At 41.0% G+C, this 19,713-nt stretch overlaps 1 protein-coding gene and 1 long non-coding RNA gene across 4 annotated transcripts in view; one reads left to right on the top strand and one right to left on the bottom strand.

The window, feature by feature from the left end:
- LOC114806615 overlaps nt 1-7,677 on the top strand; it is a 100,240-nt gene extending 92,563 nt beyond the window's left edge. The window contains exon 7 of the long non-coding RNA XR_005659535.1: nt 7,604-7,677. This is a non-coding gene — a long non-coding RNA (uncharacterized LOC114806615). The remainder of the gene's footprint in view (nt 1-7,603) is intronic.
- The window catches only part of GRIA1 (glutamate ionotropic receptor AMPA type subunit 1), a 229,561-nt gene that overhangs the window by 95,986 nt on the left and 113,862 nt on the right, over nt 1-19,713 (bottom strand). For all 3 annotated transcript variants that reach the window (XM_001509619.4, XM_001509656.4, XM_007655322.4), the window contains exon 5: nt 12,925-12,978. In XM_001509619.4, the coding sequence (XP_001509669.1) occupies nt 12,925-12,978 (54 nt within the window). The remainder of the gene's footprint in view (nt 1-12,924; nt 12,979-19,713) is intronic.

Raw genomic sequence — 19,713 nt, forward strand, 5'->3', positions numbered from 1 at the left:
GTCTAATGTTGGCATATTACAAACTATCTACTTTCTAGAATATTTCAAACACCTTGATAAGCCACAGTAAAATCTTTCCTGTGTTAAATTAGGCAATGATTACCTTAAGGACAACAGAAGCTTATGATATTCATATTTATGTGGGACTTTTTACACAAACACACCCAATATCCATTTTCTCCAATCACCTTATCTTGACCTTAAAAATCAGCTTACACTTTATAAACCACCTCTTTCTAAAGGTATGGTTTAAAAAGAGATGCTGGTGGTTTGTACATAGAGGTTAAGGACCCCTGAGACAGGAAGACTATGAACTGCCTGCAGTTACGCATTAAATAGTAGTATTATAGTGTTTATCTAGAAAGAAACAATCCATCATCTTGTCTTGGCTATAACAATCTCCTCTGTTTGAGACCGGGACATTTTCTTTGGGAAAGGAAATAGGCAAAAAGCAGACCCAGCTGTTGTCTTTCTGCCATTTGAAGGCTTTGCAGATAGAGGTTCTGTTTGGCTCTTCCCTCCGCAGACAGAGAGTGAAGGGGAAGAAGGAGGAAGGGAGGGAGAAATAAAGAGTGAGAAGGAGCGAGAAGAAGAAGAGAGGAAGAGGGAGATAGAGAGATAATCTGTTCAAATTTCCAACTGTTTATCAGCAAAATACAGATTTCTTCTTCTTTGGGCACTCTTCCAGAAACCAGCACCCAGCTCTCTGTGACAGCTGCAGTAGGGAATGGTGCACCTCTCCCACAGTTGAAAGCAGTCTCAGAGCAAAGAGGACCAGAAGAAGAGCAGAGAGAATAAGCTAAGGGTCAAACAAGCTTGAATGTGAAATCTAGCTGGAGTCTACTGTGAAGGGGTGTTCATTACCAGGCTCTTAAAAGCCTCAAAGTCTTCAGAAGCCCATTATTTGAAGTGGAAACAATCAATTAAATTGATGAAGAAGGAAGTGGACTGAGTCTTATGTCTACTATGTCATTCTGTGCCATTATTTCTGGGCCTCTCTCTTCTGGGAAATCTTCCTGACCTTATAAATGCATGTGTAGAAGGAAACAGTCATGTATTTTTTTTTTTTGTGGTGTCTGAAGGAAGAAACACATAGGAATACCGGGAGCTCCCTCCATCTTCCTCAAGCACACAGTTCTCTGAATCTGCAAGAGTCTCAAGAGTGCAGTTGTCGAGATTTGTCATACCCTGAATGACGGGCTTTCTAGGCCTTGACTAATCGCCTATTCAATGGCAGAAGTAGGCTCGGAAGATCCTGTGGTGTTCTGTGCAAAATTACCTTAGTCAAAGAGGGTGGTTCCATCTGTACCTTTAGTGGTGCTATGGTTCTGTGGATGGGATTGCATGGATTATTTGTGAAGAGCCAAAGTTCTTAGTTTGGTGGTCAGCCTATCGTGGTTCTCTTCAATTCTAGTATCCCACACTGGTTGTACAATATGAGAATGTGTCTACCAACTGTGTTACACTGTACTCCCGAAACCCCTTAGTACAGTGCTCTGCACACATTAAGCATTCAATAAATACGATTGATTAATTTTTATGACCCACTGCAGGTTTTTGAAGGCTCCCATTCCTTAATTATGATAAGATGCGAGGTGTTGTTAGAGTCTTTCTTGTTTTGCTCCAAGATGTTTTTAAATCTCTGGATCATTTTCATCAAACCAACTCTGGTACAGTCTCCTAGATCTAACCACAGCCTTGAAGGCTGCTGGATAGATAAGTATTTCAGAGAATTATTCATTGTTATGCTAGGTTGCTGGAGTTCCTTATTCCATTAGGGCTTCTGGTTGCCTTGCAGATTTATTTATTCTCCAGAAGTTTGATATTTAGCCTTCAGTTTGGATGCCATTTTTTAAATGAATAGATCTCTTTGATAGCTCTAGTTTGAACCATTAGAACTGATAGTTGGTTCAACACTCATTTAAAGAGAACTCTGCATCCTTCAAGTTTCACTGAAAGACAATGGCAAATTCTATACAAAGAGAATACTTCTGAAAGGGAGATGTGTTTAATATTTGGAACTGAATTTACTGCATGCAGGGTTCCCCCAAATAAATTATTTCCATTTCCCACACCACCTAATGCACAACTGATATTCTACCATCCATCCCCTACTTGCTTCATACCCAATTTTAAAACCAAAACAAAATATAAAGAATATACAGAGAAGCAGCACGACCTAGGGGATAGAGCACTGGCCTAGGAGTCAGAAGGACCTGGGTTCTAATACTGCTTCTATATTGTCCCTGCCACTTGTCTTCTGTGTGGCTTTGGACAAGTCACTTACCTTCTCTGGGCCTCAGTTACTTCATTTGTAAAATGGGGATTAATAATAATGTTGGTATTTGTTAAGCACTTACTATGTGCAGAGCACTGTTCTAAGCACTGGGGTAGATACAGGGTAATCAGGTTGTCTCATGTGAGGCTCACAGTCTTAATCCCCATTTTACAGATGAGGTAACTGAGGCACAGAGAAGTGAAGTGATTTGCCCACAGTCACACAGTTGACAAGTGGCAGAGCCAGGATTCATACTCATGACCTCTGATTCCCAAGCCCAGGCTCTTTCCACTGAGCCATGCTGCTTCTCTAAAACTGTGAGAATAAGATTAAGACTGTGAGCCCCATGTGGGACAGGGACTGTGTCCAATCTGATTAGCATGTATCTACCCCAGTGCTTAGTACAGTACCTGGCACATAATAACAGCTTAACAAATACTATAAAAAAAGAGAGGCAGGGAGGGAGAGAGCAAGAAAGAGTGAGTGGGGGAGAGAGAGAGAGAGAAATATGAGGGTCCACCTTGCTTCATTTGACTTGCAGTTTCCAGGAGATAGGAATTGAGTCTATGCTTCAGAGCCCCTGACAAATGGACGTTCAGTAGTTAATCAATCAGTCCAGAGCAACTCTTGACAGGCTGTGCATGATTCATAAGAAACCTTATCTCATATTACAAATATCCCACCACACTTGGCTTTAATATTCTTGAAGGCATCTTTCATGTTTTGCAACCCAAGGCACTCACCTGGAGGCGCTCATCAGCTCCTCCTGACATAGTGCCCAATCTGGGGGTATTATCTGTGTCTCTTTAGAGCTTGGACATTCCTTAATCCTGCTCTTTGAGTTGCCAAAGACTCCTGGGGTCTCCCAGGGGATAGCACCGTGCCCTGTGTGCATGGATGTCAGGCAGGGGGAAACTCCACCTGATGTCCTCCCGAAACCTCACAGAGTTTGTGCCTCAGCTCAAAATTTCACCATGTTCTTCCTTTTTTTTTCCCAACTTACCACTTGGCTGTGAATTTCAAAATAAATGCATTTCCACCCCTCCAGGGAGCCCAGAAATAGAAACTCTTTTCCCCTTGATTTTGTTCAGGCTGCTCTTGGGAAAGCGGCACAAGTGTGTACGGCATCCTTACAAAAGCCCGAGAGCTGGCCAGCCATTCAGGAGTTAGGTGCTGGGCTCACTAACCAGGATGCCCACCCTGCCCCCAACCCTTTAGTTCCTGAATTTTTTATTAACTAATAATAATAATAAGAAGAAAAAGAATGGTAATTAAGTGCTTACTCTGTGCCAAGCACTGGGTTAGACACAAGGTAGTCAGGTTGTCTCATGTGGGGCTCACGGTCTTAATCCACATTTTCCAGATGAAGAAACTGAGGCCTAGAGAAGTGAACTAACTTGCCCCAAATTCACACTGCAGACAAGTGGCAGAACCGGGATTATAACCCATGACCTTTTGACTCCCAGACCTGTGCTCTATCCACTAGGCCATGCTATTTCTCTAGTAGGAAGGAATCTTAATGCTGCTAATGGTATAGAAAGGGTTCACCTGGTTTCAAAAACCTTACATTACCCTTAACCCATTCTTCACGTTTCTCTTTCCCCCCAGGTCTAAGTCATCTCCAGCATTGCTATGCAGGCATTCTAGTATATTTGGTATGTTACTTTTGCCACACCTATGGACAGCACGAGTATATTTAGAAGATTGAGAAGGGAGAAAGGGATGTAATTTCACCAGCAATAGTGTCGCTTTAGTTACAGTTTTGGCTCACATCTTGCTCTTCTGCTGAGCTAAAACTGTTAAGATTTTTCTCTGGAACCAGCGGTTCTTTTTTAATCTACTTCAACACTTCAGTACTCAGGACAGATGTCACCAAAAGGCAAGTTTCTGAATTCTTCTCCATTGACTATAGGTTGAAGAGGGAAAAATGGAAATAGGATGAGGCTGCTGAAAAAAGTATTTAGATAATTTGTCTTTGGTGCAGCACAGACCCACTGAACAATGAAATCCCACAGCCTGGTGTCAGTCCTGTGCCCTCTGTGAGCTAAGTCCTAGGACTGCAGGCCCCAGCTCTGCTCTAAATCTGGAGAAGATCCCCACACATTCAGTTTTACAAGGGGACAGTCTGGTTTTCAACTGATCTATCCTCTGGTACTGTTATGGATATACTTAGTACAGTGCTCTGCACATAGTAAGCGCTCAATAAATACTATTGAATGAATGAATAATAATTAATAATGTTGGTATTTGGTTAAGCACTTACTATGTGCCGAGCACTGTTTCTAAGCGCTGGGGTAGACACAGGGGGAATTAGGTTGTCCCACGTGGGGCTCACAGTCTTAATCCCCATTTTACAGATGAGGGAACTGAGGCACAGAGAAGTTAAGTGACTTGCCCACAGTCACACAGCCGACAAGTGGCAGAGCTGGGATTCGAACTCATGAGCCCTGACTCCAAAGCCCATGCTCTTTCCACTGAGCCACGATACTGATGCCATATAGATCAGTACATATCTGATACATATCAGCACATCTCTATTGATGTAGAGAAGCAGCGTGGCTCAGTGGAAAAAGCATGGGCTTGGGAGTCTGGGGTCACGGGTTCTAATCCCGGCTTTGCCACTTGTCAGCTGTGTGACTTTGGGCAAGTCACTTAACTTCTCTGTGCCTCAGTTACCTCATCTGTAAAATGGAGATTAAGATTGTGAGCCCCACGTGGGACAACCTGATTACCCTGTATTTACCCCAGTGCTTAGAACAGTGCTGGGCACATGGTAAGCACTTAACAAATACCAGCATTATTATTATACCAAATGTTTTAGTTTCATCTTTGGTGCTGAGCCTCTCCATTGTGTCTCCTGCTGCTGAGTTCAATGGCTCAGATGAGGAAGTACCAGGCTTCATATGATTTGGGAGAGGAAAGCACAGGGTCTGAAGCAAGTGAGGGGCTTGGGGTCCTCCAAAGAAATTCCCTAAAACTTCATGCATCCCACAGACTTCTGCAAAATGGCATCCATGATGTCATCATATTGTACCTAGACCCTGGCTTAATATGTTTGGGGCCATACATGCCTCCTTATCCAGAGTTTAAGAGGGCAATCAATGGCTACCCTCTTCACAGATGCTGCATGTGTAACTGTACCAGTAGCATAAGGATATTGAAATCCCTCTTTGGGCAGGGATTTGGGGGCTCTGTCTCCCTGGGATGACAAGTACAAAGTGGAATTAAAGGTTCTATTTTTGACAGGGAGAGCTGAACTCCTTAGGGCAATTAATCAATCAATAGTATTCACTTAGCACTTACTGTGTACAGAGCACTGTACTAAGAATTTAGGAAAGTACACTGTGACAGGTGTGGTGGTGAGGGACACTGTTACCAAAGCTCAAGAAAAGCACTCTCGGTGCCAAGTAATTGCCAATTTAAATGTCTCATCATTCAGCCTGGCAGAGAAAAAAAACATTCCCAACCTGCTTGGGTGGAGACCAAGTGGCTAGAGGATCCATTTCTTATGGATCCTCTAGACTGTAAGCTCGTTATGGGCAGGAAAAGTGTCCACCAACTCTGTTATAGTGTACACTCCCAAGCACTTAGTACATTCCTCTGCACACAGTATGCGCTCAATAAATATGATTAATTTCTTATGAACGACGGCTCAGACGCAGAGTGTTTAAAACTTCACTTTTTAAATTGCCTAACTCTTTTAGGTTTTACTTAGAAAGAATATAGCTTTCAATTCCTATTGCCATATTACAAAGAGGGCACTTTGAAAGGAGACCATCTGTCCATGTTTGTTTCTGACATGTCTTCTAACTAGATTTGCCTTCTACTGTTCCATGGTGTCATGTCAGATGATAACAGGATATGTGAGCTCTGACTGTACAATGAAAGCAAGGGAAAAACAGAGAAAGCACTTGTTCTGTAGGAGGGAGAGGAGAAAGAGAGTAATATTACACAGCAGCAAAAGAGAAAGGACTGACACAAAGGAAAAGAGAGCAAGAGAAGAAAATGAAGATGGAGAAGAAAACTGAGATAATTGTGGACAGGGGTTATATTATTCTAGAAGAAATAGTTTCTATAAGAAATGGATACATTCATGAAAAACAATTTCCAAGTCAGATTTGATTCATTTGGTGACAAATACCATCCTACTTTGAAGCCAGAAATTTCGACACTCTTCATACATTCATCTATTTGGTCAAACATTTTCTAAATTCTCAAAGTGAGTTTCCCCAAATACGGGTAAAAAAGTAAGAATTAACATCAGAATGGATGGATCAGGCATAAAATATATGTATTAATCTAAAATAATTCCCTGTGCATCTTCTGCGTCTCTTATATGAAATTTCTTTTGAAGGCCATAGGACCTCTAAATGTGAAGGTAAAGGTAACACAGTGAAAGGCAGAGGAATGGAATCCACCCAAAGATTAACAAATAGATGAAGCAGAAAACTGCAGGCACCAAATGATGGTGATTGGGGATGAGGTGTGGGGGAACATGGAGAAGGAGTGGAGCAGAGGGAATTGTAGGGAAAAAGGACTTATGGCCAGAGAGGGAAAAACATGTGAAGGAAAGGATTAGCTCCACAAGTCTGGAGTGAAGAGCTGAATAAATTGAAATCAGGCCTAGGAAGTGGTTTGGCCTTAGATCTTGGATTAGTTTTAAAAATAAGACAGCTCTGTAAGCCCACACAATCCATTTTCTGGGTTTACAGGCTGGTACTCAACCCCGATCAGAGAAAATAATAATCTGCAGGAAAGTGTTGGTACTTCACTGAATGCAGTTCTCACAAAGGAACAGCTCCAGGGAGATGTTCTGCTTCTGAAAATTCAGAGCTTCTATCTTATAAAATGGCATTTTCTTTTCACTCGACCTCTATTTCCATACTTCTCATCCAGCATTTACCCTTCCCAAGAATATCATAAATCCTCCCAGAGAAGGGGGAACACATGTTAGAGCCAAGGAAGAGAAGCTCATAGAATGTCCTTAAATTTCTCTCAAACTTCTTCTCGCCCCACCCAGGCCCATGGCTCTCTCCTTTTGCTGAAATCACCTCAGCTAAAACAATGGCACTCAAAGGCTGTTCCTAGAGAATGGAGAAAATGGAACAGATGCCACAAAAGGGAAACAAATTGGAACTTTTCATAAGCTCATTCCTCTGTTAATTTGCTATCTAGTCCTTTGAAGCTCAACAGATTAAAGCTTTCAAATGCATGTTTTTTAGGCCCCAGATCCCAGAGCAGAAGCTGGAATTTGTATGAGCTTATGTGTGACAAATATTGACATTTTAAAGTGGAATTATTTAAAAATCGGTTTCTCTCTTCCAGATGCCTGCCATGTCTTCCTCATCTCCAGTCAAGAGAACGTTTCACTGGTGTAGTTCTCACCTTGGGAAATTCATTGCTGGAAAAGGCAGACGAATGGCTTTGTGTTGTGGGCATTTCCAACAAGTGAGGAGAGAGATGATTTTGCGGGGGGTGGGGGGGATTCCCATTTTACTGCCAGTAGTCACTTAGAGTTCACAGAGAGGGGGACCAGAACTTTGGGGGGAATAGTGGATAGAGCAGGTGCCTGGGAGTCATAAGTCATGGGTTCTAATCTAGGCTTTGCCACTTGTCTGCTGTGTGGCCTTGGGCACTTCACTCACTCGACCTCATTCAGTTACCTCATCTGTAAAATGGGGATTGAGACTGTGAACCTTATGCACGATAGGGACAGTGTCCAACCCAATTTGCTTGTATCCACTCCAGAGCTTAGTACGTGGCCCTAGAACACAGTAAGTGCTTAATAAATACCATAATTACTATAATCAACATTATTAAGAAAGAAAAAATTCTGTCAAGCTTCAGGACTGTGGGGTCCTAGAAGCAGTTGGTGAGCCAGCTGGACAGAAGAGACCTACTTCCACCGTTGGGGGGAATATCCCTGGCATGAACACGATGAGGGCCCAACCTTATTCCTAAAATGGTTGGGATATTTGTGCAGGACCTAATAGATCATGGACCTGGGAGTCAGAGGATCTGGGTTCAAGTGCCTGTTCTGGCCCTCGGTTGCTGTGTGATCTTAGGCAAGTCACTTAACTTTTCTGAGCCTGCTTCCTCATCTATAAAATGGGGTTTGTCTGTCTTCTTGCTTTATGGTACTACTTAAGTGCTTACTATGTGTCAAACACTGTTCTAAGCTCTGGAGTAGGTACAAGTCAATTAGGTCGGACACAGTCCCTGTTCCATATGGGGCTCACAATCTTAAGTAGGAAGGAGAACAGGTATTGAATCCCCATTTTACAGTTGAAGAAACTGAGGGTTTAATTCATGTTCCCCCTCCCCCCTTATAATTTGAGCTCTATGTGGGACAGGGACTGTGTCTGACCTGATTATCATGTTTCTACCCAAACGCTTGGCATAGAGTAAGTGCATAACAAATACTACAATTAGTAGTATTATCATCATTATTATTATTAGGGAATGCCCATTATCCTTGAGGGCTTTTGGGATTTTAAATTCTATAGGAACAGTCCCCTATGGGGCAGGATGAGGTACCTCTGTTGCACTACAACTTCTGAGCCCAAACCCAAAATAAGGGAGGGTAGAAGGGGAAGGAGTTACAGGTCTCCTTATAGATCTCTTCATAGGTCTCTCCATTCCAGTCTAAGCATGGTCCAAACAGAGTCAGGGATCATTTTGGCCCTGCCAGACCCCAGCCCAAGGTTCGACCCAAGCCAGTGCATGGCCTTAGGCTGGAATAATTGTCCCACAGCTTTCTGTCTCTGAATGGGGAGGGCCTTGAGAAGGAGAACTGATTTCTCTAACTCTTCCCAGAAGACGCTGCAACTCACCTGCAAAATTTGTGAAGTGCTTTGGGATAAAAGGTGTAAGAGAACTATGAGTGCTTGTTATCAGTCATGGGAGGATTCATTTTTCTTCTTGCACTATGCAAAGGGGTTGAAAGATCTCAAACACATATTAACTTGTCTGTTCACCTTGAAAGTTAATGGCACCTCAGCTTCAGAAAAGCTTCACAATTACAGCCATGTGAACACACAGGCTGAGTCCGTAAGAGGAGAAAATTAGAGAACAAGTTTAGTGTTCTGGGTAAATCAGTCTTTTAAATAGATACCCACTCACCTAGGGAAGGGAACAAGTTATTCTAGGCTAGTAGTAAATTATGCCATTTTCCTTCTCAGTGTAATTCCAGGCCAGGGGTGGATTAGAACTGCTGAAAAAGAGAGGGAGGAGCAAGAGAACAGGCTGGGAAAGCATTATGGGTTGCTAAATTTTAATATCTGTTTGTAGGGTTGGGGTAAATGATTTTTTAGTCGGGGGCAGAGCCAATTGAAGATCTAGTCTTCTCTTCCCCCAGATATTGATTTCTCTTTCACAGATAGTGGATGAGCATAAACTGGTAAACATTTTAGATCTTCTGGTATCATATCAAAAGAGAGGAATGAAGTTTGGGAAGGAAGCAGTGATCTTGTCATGTAGAAGGAATCAACAGATTCCACCGCATATGCTAGTCAAAAGTCCAAAGCACATGTGTTGTATGGAGATGACTTTGGGGTGATTAGCTAACAGTAATCATCTATGTTAGAATGCACTGATGGGTGTTTACTAGGTGAACCTAAGAAGTGCTAGGATGCTGATAATAGAAAAGTTAAGCTCCTAGAAGGCAGGGATCTTATCTTTAACCTCCTTCGGACTCTTCAACAGGGTTAGTTTAGTGCTCCACACAAGGTGCTCAATACGCTGAACTAATCAATTCAATTCGGAGTCCCTTAATATAATTATGGATTCCATTTATGCATATTTGGGAGTTACAGGATGACAAAATTTTGCCTTCTCTCTTTTTATGTGTCTTGCCTTTGCCTATACAGGTAAAGAAACATGAGTCCAGGAACCTGGGTTCCAATCCCGGATCTGCTGCTTGTCTGCTGTGAGACCTTGGACAAGTCACTTAACTTCTCTGTATCTCAGTTTCTTGTTCTGCAAAATAGGGATTCAATACCTGTTCTCCCTCCTACTTAGACTGTGATCTCCATGTGGGATAGGGACTATGTCTCATAAGATTAACTCATATCTGTCCTAGTGCTCAGTGAACTAGGCACAAAGTAAGCACTTAAATGCCACAATTATTATTATTCTTATTTAAAAAGTCTCATTTATCCAGTGATTTAGATATTTAATCTACAAGCCACCTACTACACCCCACTTTTCCTTCAAAAGTAGTAAACACTGATAATTACATAATTTCCTATTTTCTCTTGGATCATGCAAACACTGGCTGTGTCATGTGCAAATCATTTGGGAAATTCAGGCACTAAATTCCACATTGGCTTCAATTATGTAGATATTTCAGAATGATTTTTTTCAGAGCTAAATAACAGTTCTGAAATTCTGTTATTTGATTTCCACTTGCATGTGAAGGTAAAGACAAGGCAAACATGGAATTACTACCCACTAAAACCCACAATGCTAAGATTTGGAAACACCCACTAAAGTTTGAGAATGGAAGATTCAAAATAAATAAGAGGAGTCACTTCTTCACCCAGTGGGTGGTAAGCATATGGAATTTGTTACCACAGGAAGTTATGTAGGCAGAAAATATGGACATGCAGTACACAGTGGATTTCTAGAGAGAAAGTTAGGGATGTAGAGGGGAAGCATATCCCTTAATGTTAGAATGGGTGTCCAGGAGAGTAAACATCACACTCTCTGTCAAAGCATCTTATTGCCAGTTGAAGAACAAATACTGGGCTGACTGGATCATTGATCTACATTTCTTACGGTATTACGATTTTATGCCATAAAAATCTAGATTAACTGACCCCAGAATCATCAAATAGAGCTGAAAGGGACCTTAAGGGGCCCTATCATTCAGACTCTTGACTGCAGGTAGGTTAATATCTAAACCACCTAGCCTAACGTTGGTTTGTTCTCTTTTAAAATATCTCAGAAGATGGAGACTGCAGCCTGTAAACTCTTCTTTAGAGCATAAGCACCTTGTGGACAGGGAACATGACTACCAACTCTGTTATATTATAACTTCCAAGCACTTAGTATGGCACTCAGAAAAAGCAAATGCTCAATGAATATATGATTGACTGAGACCACCAATATCTCCCTCTGTAACCTATCCAGTTTCAATCACCTAGACAGTCAGTAAATTCTTCTTTAGATTAAACCCAACTCTCTCATTTACTTAACCCAAATCTACTAGATAACTGACAGTATCCCTCTTTGCTTTATGGCAGTTCCATTAATATGGAGTCATTTAATACATCTGGTCTGAAATTCCTACAGGTTTCTGAACATTTTTCGTTTTTCTTTTCAGCTGAGTGCTCTTAGTAGCTTGATAGTTTCGATCTTCAAAAGATTAAAAATGCTTATAAAAACACTTTTACCTATTTCTTTCAGATCATGAATTACCATCACCATCACTACATTTACTGAGCAACTTTGGAGAACAAACAGTAGTGTCTATGTGATACACTGCTCCATCACTAGTTTGAATTGCTTGACATGGTCGCTGCAGCCATATTAAGGATCTTAATGGCCATGAGTACATTGCCAAATGTATTCTATGATCATGTCTGGAGAGCGACACTTATGCAGACATAGGCTGTGGAAATTCTTAGTAGTTTTGATGTCTATTTGCCCAGTTTTCATTAGTCACAAATAGATACATTTTTGATGATGTTGGGATGATGATAAGATAAAGTTAAAACACCTAAAATGATCGATTTCTTGTTGATAAAACACTGAATAATGCAATAAATATCTCCTCTTTTTGATAAACTTATATTAAACTTTCCTGGGTTATAACTATAATTATACTGTAATTACAAATTTTTTAGAAATCAAGGTCAGTACTGGGTAGCAGCAAGACAATGATTTTTTTTTTTACCATGTAAACTACAATATTCTCCTGAAGGATGAAAAACATAACTATGTTTCAAACTGAATTAATTAGTGATTTGAATCCTAATTTTCAAGTAATTTATTTTAACACGTGAGTCTTGTGTTTAGATGACATTTGCAATCTGCATTTCATTACCTAGCAGTTGTGTGATTCTGGAAGCTCATTAGTTGTTCAAGAGAAAAGCAACTCTCCCAGGAACTCAAGGCAGAGGGGCTGATTTAGTGATTCTGGTTCAATGGGGCAAGAAGTGGTGCGAGGAGGACAAAAGCCATTATTATTTAATGATGGTTCAAGGACACTGGGGAAATTGATTAGGGTTCTCTAATTTCTAGGGCATGTCACACTAGCACCTATTAGAAAAGACCCAAGGGGAGTGAATGGATCTATACAAACATAAGCAATTATCAAGAATTTCATCTGCTACAAATACCTGGATAACTTCTTTTTGGGTTAATTTGTGCATGAAATGCATACCCTTAGTTCAGTCTCTTCTGTTTACTTGAGCAAGGGGAAAGGAGGATTTGGGGAAGAGAGGAGTGAGGCAGAGCAGGTATCCTAAATAAACTGCTCTGCCCAGTGGATAAAAGGCATTTGTCTCTCAGGTTGGAAATGCTCAACTCTCCACATACTTCAGAGTCATCAGGAAATGGAGGAAAGAACACCCAAAAGATCCAAGCAGAACAGATCCAAGGGACAGCAGAGCTAACAAGGTACAGGTTGGAATCCAACTTACCAGGTTTGCAAGTATGTAGTGATAGCCAATGCCATTTTTTTCCAGTTTTATGATCTGAAACATAAAAAAATACAAATATTTAGTTTTAACACCATTTTCATCTTAGAAAAGCCATCACTTATGTGCTTTTATCTCTCTTGCCTGTGGCTTTTTCCAATCCTCTAACACTCCAACTAACATTAAAATGTTTGCTAAATTCAGGAGTTTGAGGCACAGTGATTTTTTTTTTCTGAATGGAACTCACGCTGTTATAAATGGCAAATCAACTATTCAAAATCCAGGTTTCCTGAAATTAGCATGTATGCCTCAATCTATATAATAAAATGGTTCCATTTCCCCCTAGAAATTGAAAGGCTTGTTTTGGCCGTATTCATGGCACAATATGAGCTCCCTCTGGTGGTCTTTCATTTCTCATAGACAACAATAATCAAACCCAGCTAAATCCGGCAAATTAAATACCGGACAACTGAAGTTCTACAAGTGACCTCTATTTCTTGGTTTTATGGGAGGTAGGGGACACATGGGAAGAAAACAGGAAACTGGTAAATTTCTCCTGAGACCTGAGTCCTGGTTTGCTCCTCACTCCCACTAAAAATAAGACATTAGAAAATGCTGTCATTTTTTTTCTGTTCAGGCCTCCACACCCGCATAGACACCCCAGAAGTGGACGTCATGACAATCCTCCATCGATTTTCTGTCTGTTCATGGGCAAGTTACTTAAGCTCTGTTTCCTTTTATATCTCCATCTGCATAATAACGTGTAATCATAATAATAATTTTGGAACTTGTTAACTGTTCTAAGCGCTAGGGTAGATACAAGGAAATCAGGTTGGACACAGTCCCTGTCCCACATGGGGCTCACACTCTTATCCCCATTTTACAGATGAGGTAATTGAGGCAACAAAGAAGTGAAGTGTGCCAAACTAGCTCTCTTCCTCTCTTCAAAGCCCTACTGAGAGTTGACCTCCTCCAGGAGGTCTTCCCAGATTGAGCCCCTCCTTTTCTCTCTGCTCCTCCTCCCCTCCCCATCACCCCTACTCCCTCCTTCTGCTCTACCCCCTTCCTCTCCCCACAGCACTTGTGTATGTTTGTAGATATTTATTACTCTATTTTATTAATGATGGGTATATATCTATAATTCTATTTATCTATTTTGATGGCATTGATGCCTGTCTACTTGTTTTGTTGACCCCTTCTAGACTGAGAGCCTGTGGTTGGGTAGGGATCATCACTATCTGTTGCCGAATTGTATTTTCCAAGCGCTTTGCACAGTGCTCTGCACACAGTAAACACTCAAAAAATGATTGAATGAATGAATGAATGACTTGCCCAAGGTCACAGAGCAGATATGTGATCTGATCACATATCAGATAAAGGGAAATGGGGGTCCTGATCCAGGATCAGAACCCAGGTCCTTCTGACATTTAGGGCCATGCTCTATTCACTAAGCCAAACTGGTTCTACCTTATATTAAGGATGTTGGGAAACTAAATAGAATGCATATAAGGAGAAAAATTCCGTAGTCCTTGACAGAAGGATGCTCTAACCAGTCACAGTGTTAAAGTCTAGGTTCTAACAACTTCTTATTTGGATGTAGTATTAAATACACTCTGCTACCTAGTAAATAACTACTCATATAGTTTTATGTAGGAATAATTAATTGAGGGAGCCAACAAGTACTCAGAAATGAAGGCCCTTGGGCTGTGTTCCTATTGAGATGATATTTTTTATTAATAATTCTTCTTACCTTTTTCATCTGGTTGTTAAATGATTTACCATGTTTCCAACATTTAACTACCTTTATTATAAACCTAATTGACTTCTAATAAAAAACAATGCAAACCAGAGTATACTGAACAATCCTAGATAACAATCCATACAGCTTTAATTCTCTATTTATATGAAATTGGTGTTTAATTTTATAGAATATTTCTTAGAGTATTTATTGTTGCACATCAAGCTCTCTTTGCCAAAGCCATTTTGTCATTGGTTAGAGTTGCCACCTGTCTCTTGCAGGCTTTCTCTAGAAAGTATAAAGAACAAGCTGACTGAGGTAATTATCTGGATGGTTCAGGCCAAATCAGGTTTTTTTGTTTGAAACATTCAAATTTCTTCAGCCCTTATATGTGTTTGACCATGGAGGATCACCAGTCTGTTCATTAGGTATTAAACCACAAAACATCAGATTGTAAATGGAGTCTTATGGGAAATCTATTTATTTTAAAACCAGAAGTCCTCCCCATTTAAGGAGAAGGTGCCACTGTTATGGAAGATAAAGGGAAATGGAGGCAATTATCTTTATAATACAGCACCCCCACCCCCACAAAAAAACCCCAAAACAAAAAAACACTTGGTTTTTAGGAAATGAAGGAGAAGGTTCTCAATTTGGCTTAATACTCTAGATAATGGATCATCCCTCTGACCTCTCGGCCATATCCTGCCTCTGGCCTGGATTGCACTCCCTCTTCATATTGGACTGACAATTACTCTCCCCAACTTCAAAGGCAGATCTCCTCCAAGAGGCCTTCCCTAAGCCCTCCTTTCCCCTTCTCCTCTTCCTCCCTTCTGCGCTGTCTTGACTTGCTGTCTTTATTCATCCCTCTCCCAGCCCCACAGCCCTTAAGAAGATATTGGTAATTTTATTTATTTATATTTATGTCTGTCTCCCCCTCTAGAGTGTAAGCTCAATGTGGGCAGGGAATGCGTGTGTTTATTGTTATATTGTACTCTCCCAAGTGCTTAGTACAGTGCTCTGCACACAGTAAGCGCTCATTAAATGCAATTACCTGACTGACCTTTGATTCATTTCTCCTGCTTAGACATGGTATAAAAGACCACAGATACATGGATAACATGTGGCTTGCCAAATTAATTTTACTAACCTGTGGGGTTCTATGTTCAAAGTCCTTATTTTAAGTACAGCTCCCCCCATCCCCAACTCCCCTGTATTTTGTGAAGGTGGGTGAGGGAGAGGAGAGAATGGCCATCATCATCCATCATCTCCTTCTTGACCCTGGCTGTGATTATATTTTTCTACTCTTAAAGTTTGGATCTCAGTGACTTAAAATATTCAGGAAAACCTGCTAGAAAACTTTGCACAATGAACATTTGGTCAAGATCTAATCTGCTCATTATTAATATAAATCATTTAGTTGCAGATAATGGAAGTGATGATCAATAGCTTCATCAGCACCAAACTGATTCTAATACACAATTATTTAACACCACAACCAAGAACTCTAAGACATCATGTTTCATCAATGTGAACTATCGATGCGAACGTTATAGCAAGCTTTGCTCTTTGTTTTGTTTTTGTCTCTTTTCAGTGAATGGACTCCATCTAGGAGGTGATTTTAGCCAAACAATTTAACAATAGTAAATGAACAAGGACAATAATGATTTCCCATAATGCTTGTTACGATGTTTTTATTACCACTTTCATTAACTTTCTTTCATCTAAGTGATTATAGCTTCCTATTTGCTCATGCCATTTCCAAAGAAAAAGTGAAGTGAGATCAAAATGGTTCAGGCGTATCAAAGGCCAAACTGGAGAAAGGACGCTCTCCAGCTGCTGAAGAGACTCAGATGCAATTTGCTAAGGACTTTTTGGTAGGCAAAGCAACACCTTCTTTCAGTGGTGCATTGATTCAGGATTTCTAGCAGAATCACCACTGCCCAGACGACATCTGCGTGAAAGTATAACCAAGCCATTACGATCCCTGCCATTACAATTATTACCAAATGGATTCATAATTATTGGACACTTTTTCCAGGGTTACTGACTCATCTACCTTAGCCTTCCACAGCAGAAATGATCCTGTATGAACACTATACATCGACAGTTCCTTGAGATCACATTCCTGCTTCCAACTGTTGACTTGGTAAGTACAGCCCGAATCATTTTTTCCTCTTCCCCTACAGGTATGACTGGGCCACCTAGCCCCCTCTACAGTTATCTGGAAGAGATTATTAAATAGGAACCAGGGCACCTGGGAAGGACCAGGGATCACTGTGCCCATACAAAGTTCACTGTGACTACAGCTGAATACATAACATATTGATTTCCCAGAGGGAAACACAGAATGGTTTATGAATCTGGCGAAAGAGAAGGGATATGAATTCTCAGCCTTCAAATAGATAATCTGAAGTGGTCTGTTATTTATTATTATGTAACGATAACTGTGGTATGTTAAACTCTTACTGGGTGCCACGCACTGTACTAAGCCCTGGGGTAGTTACAAGATAATCAAGTCCCATATGGGGATCCTCAGTTAAGTAGGAGGGAGAACAGGTATTGAATCCCCATTTTGTAGATGGGGGGAGTCACAGAGAAGTTTAGTGACTTGCTCAAGGTCACCCAGCAGACTAGTGGTAGAGTTCGGGTTATAACCCAGGAATGCTGACTCTCAGGCCTGTGCTCTTTACATTAGGCCCTCTGCCAGATTCCTAGTTTCAATGAAGAGCTCTCTAAAATTGTCCTCTTTCCTACTTAGACTATGAGCCCCTTGTGAATCAGCACTGGGTCCACCCTGATTATCTTGTATCTACCCAGTGTTCAGTGCAGTGGTTAGCACAGAGGAAGCACTTAACAAGCACCACAATTCTAAATATCATTATTAAAATCATGTGTCAGTTTTCCAGCAAAATCAGAGCTATCCTAACAGTCAGTTTGGATCATGGGGTCTCCATTTTTCTCTTTCTGGCTTGATATATTAGCCTTTGGAGACTACGTGGGTTTTACTTCTCTAGTTGACTTCAAAACCTGGATCTCTAGTCCCAATTGCTTAAACCAGTTCAGGTGAGAATCCAACTGAAGGCAGAGGATTAGACTTAGTGACCTCTCAGTCTATTGATTTGTAGGATTCTCTTCAATCCAATTTCTGAGCTCCCCTCTGGTTAACTGATACCTTTGCCTAGAGCGAGTTCCACCCCAGCAATGTTAGGTATTGCCATCAAGGCTGAAATGACTATCAATTTTTAATGCTCTTGGGTTGGAGGTACAATTGGTTGAGGTCACAAGGGAGACTATGACTCAGCCCACCACACATGTCCACCCCACTCCTGACTTCTCTGAGCTCCCTGAGGCTTCCAGATTTCTCCCTATTTTACTGACTTCTAGATATGTGGAATATGACATCTTTTCAGCTCCCAGAAGAGAAATTTTTACTGAGCGAGAACTGGCAGAGAAGTAAAATTTCCCACTTTTCATTTTAATGAGCAATGAGAAAGAAGCGATATAGTGTTGTGACAGAATGCAAACTCTTCTTTATCCCATTAAGAATACTCAGGATGGCCGAATGTATATTCTGCAGCCGGGCACCATTTCTTTTTCAAGAAAGATCGTCTCACTAAAAAGAAATACTGTGTTGCAGCCAATATGGCAGGAGCACCCCAGAGGAAGAAATCATGTAGGTTTCTCATATTTCTGTAACTCTGATGAAAAGATTTAGCTGGGTAAGCAAAAAATTGGAACAATTAGCCTCAATTTCAACCACCAGGGCTTTAAACTCAGTAGCACTTACTTGTGTTTTGAGCAAAAAGGAAAAGGATGTGTGGGACATCCTGTGTCTAGCTGTATATGTAAACACTGAAGCTGAAGGAAGTTAGTAAAAATTGAACAGAAATAATAATAATAATGATGGTACTTAAGTGCTTACTCTGTGCCAAGCACTGTTCTATGCACTGGGGTAGATACAAGGTATTCAGGTTGGACATAATCCCTGTCCCACACAGGGCACACACTTTTAATCCCCATTTTATAGATGAGGGAACTGAGGCCAGAAAAATTGAAGTGACTTGCCCAAGGTCACAAAGCAGACAAGTGGCAGCACTGGATTAGAACTCATGGCCTTCTGACTCCCAGGCCCAGGCTGTAGCCACTAACACACACACATTCAGTAAAATTAGATAATTAATGGCATGGTGCAGCAGTTAATCTCCAGAGATCTAGTTTTCAAAGCTCGGCTCATAATGAGTTTATTTGATGGTGCCCCGTCAAGATTTAAACCAGAGTTTCCAAATATCTGGCAGTTTCTCATTAGAAACTTAGGACTTTACTGTATCAGTCATGAGGCAAGCTTCAGAAATAGCCCAAAGGCATGCCTTGGGAGCTTTAGATCACCTTAACAGTACCTAAACCCAAATCCAACATCTCAGAGAAAATAATAGTTACTAATCCCATCGAGACAAATGAATGAAGAGCTGCCATTTTAAAGAGAGATGTGGAGCCATGGCAAGTAGGGAAAAGGATTGAATGGGTTATTTGTCAAGAAAAGAAATGGTTAAAGAAATCGGAATTCAGGAGGCAGGAGAATTAATCCGAAAAGTGTGATATTGGCATATGAAAAAATATTACGTATTGGTAGTCATATGGGCAGGGAACACATTTACCAACTCTGTTATTTTGTACTCTCCCAAGTGCTTAGTACAGGAACAGTGTCCTGTTCCTCAATGGGCATATGTGAAGAGTCTCCTTCAGCTGAAGTGGAGTGGCTATTGACAGGGCCTCTTGCCATACGTAGTCCAATCTTTCCATCCCTCTGGTTAACCCATGACTGTAGTCTAGAGTAAGTCCCATCCCTTGCTATCGGCTGTAAATCGGCCTGGACCATCTGCCATTATTTCCCAGCATTCCAAGGGACACCTCTCTATTATTTCCTCAATTCAGTTTAAAATGCTCTTTTTATACGGACCACGGGGCAACTGAGAAATCTAGCTTAACACTGCCGGTTCCCCCTTATGCTCCCCAAAGAGAGGAACAAACAAAAACACAGCTGTGTGTCTAATAAT

The sequence above is a fragment of the Ornithorhynchus anatinus genome, chromosome X1 (genome assembly GCF_004115215.2).
Source record: "Ornithorhynchus anatinus isolate Pmale09 chromosome X1, mOrnAna1.pri.v4, whole genome shotgun sequence".
Classification (NCBI taxonomy): domain Eukaryota; kingdom Metazoa; phylum Chordata; class Mammalia; order Monotremata; family Ornithorhynchidae; genus Ornithorhynchus; species Ornithorhynchus anatinus.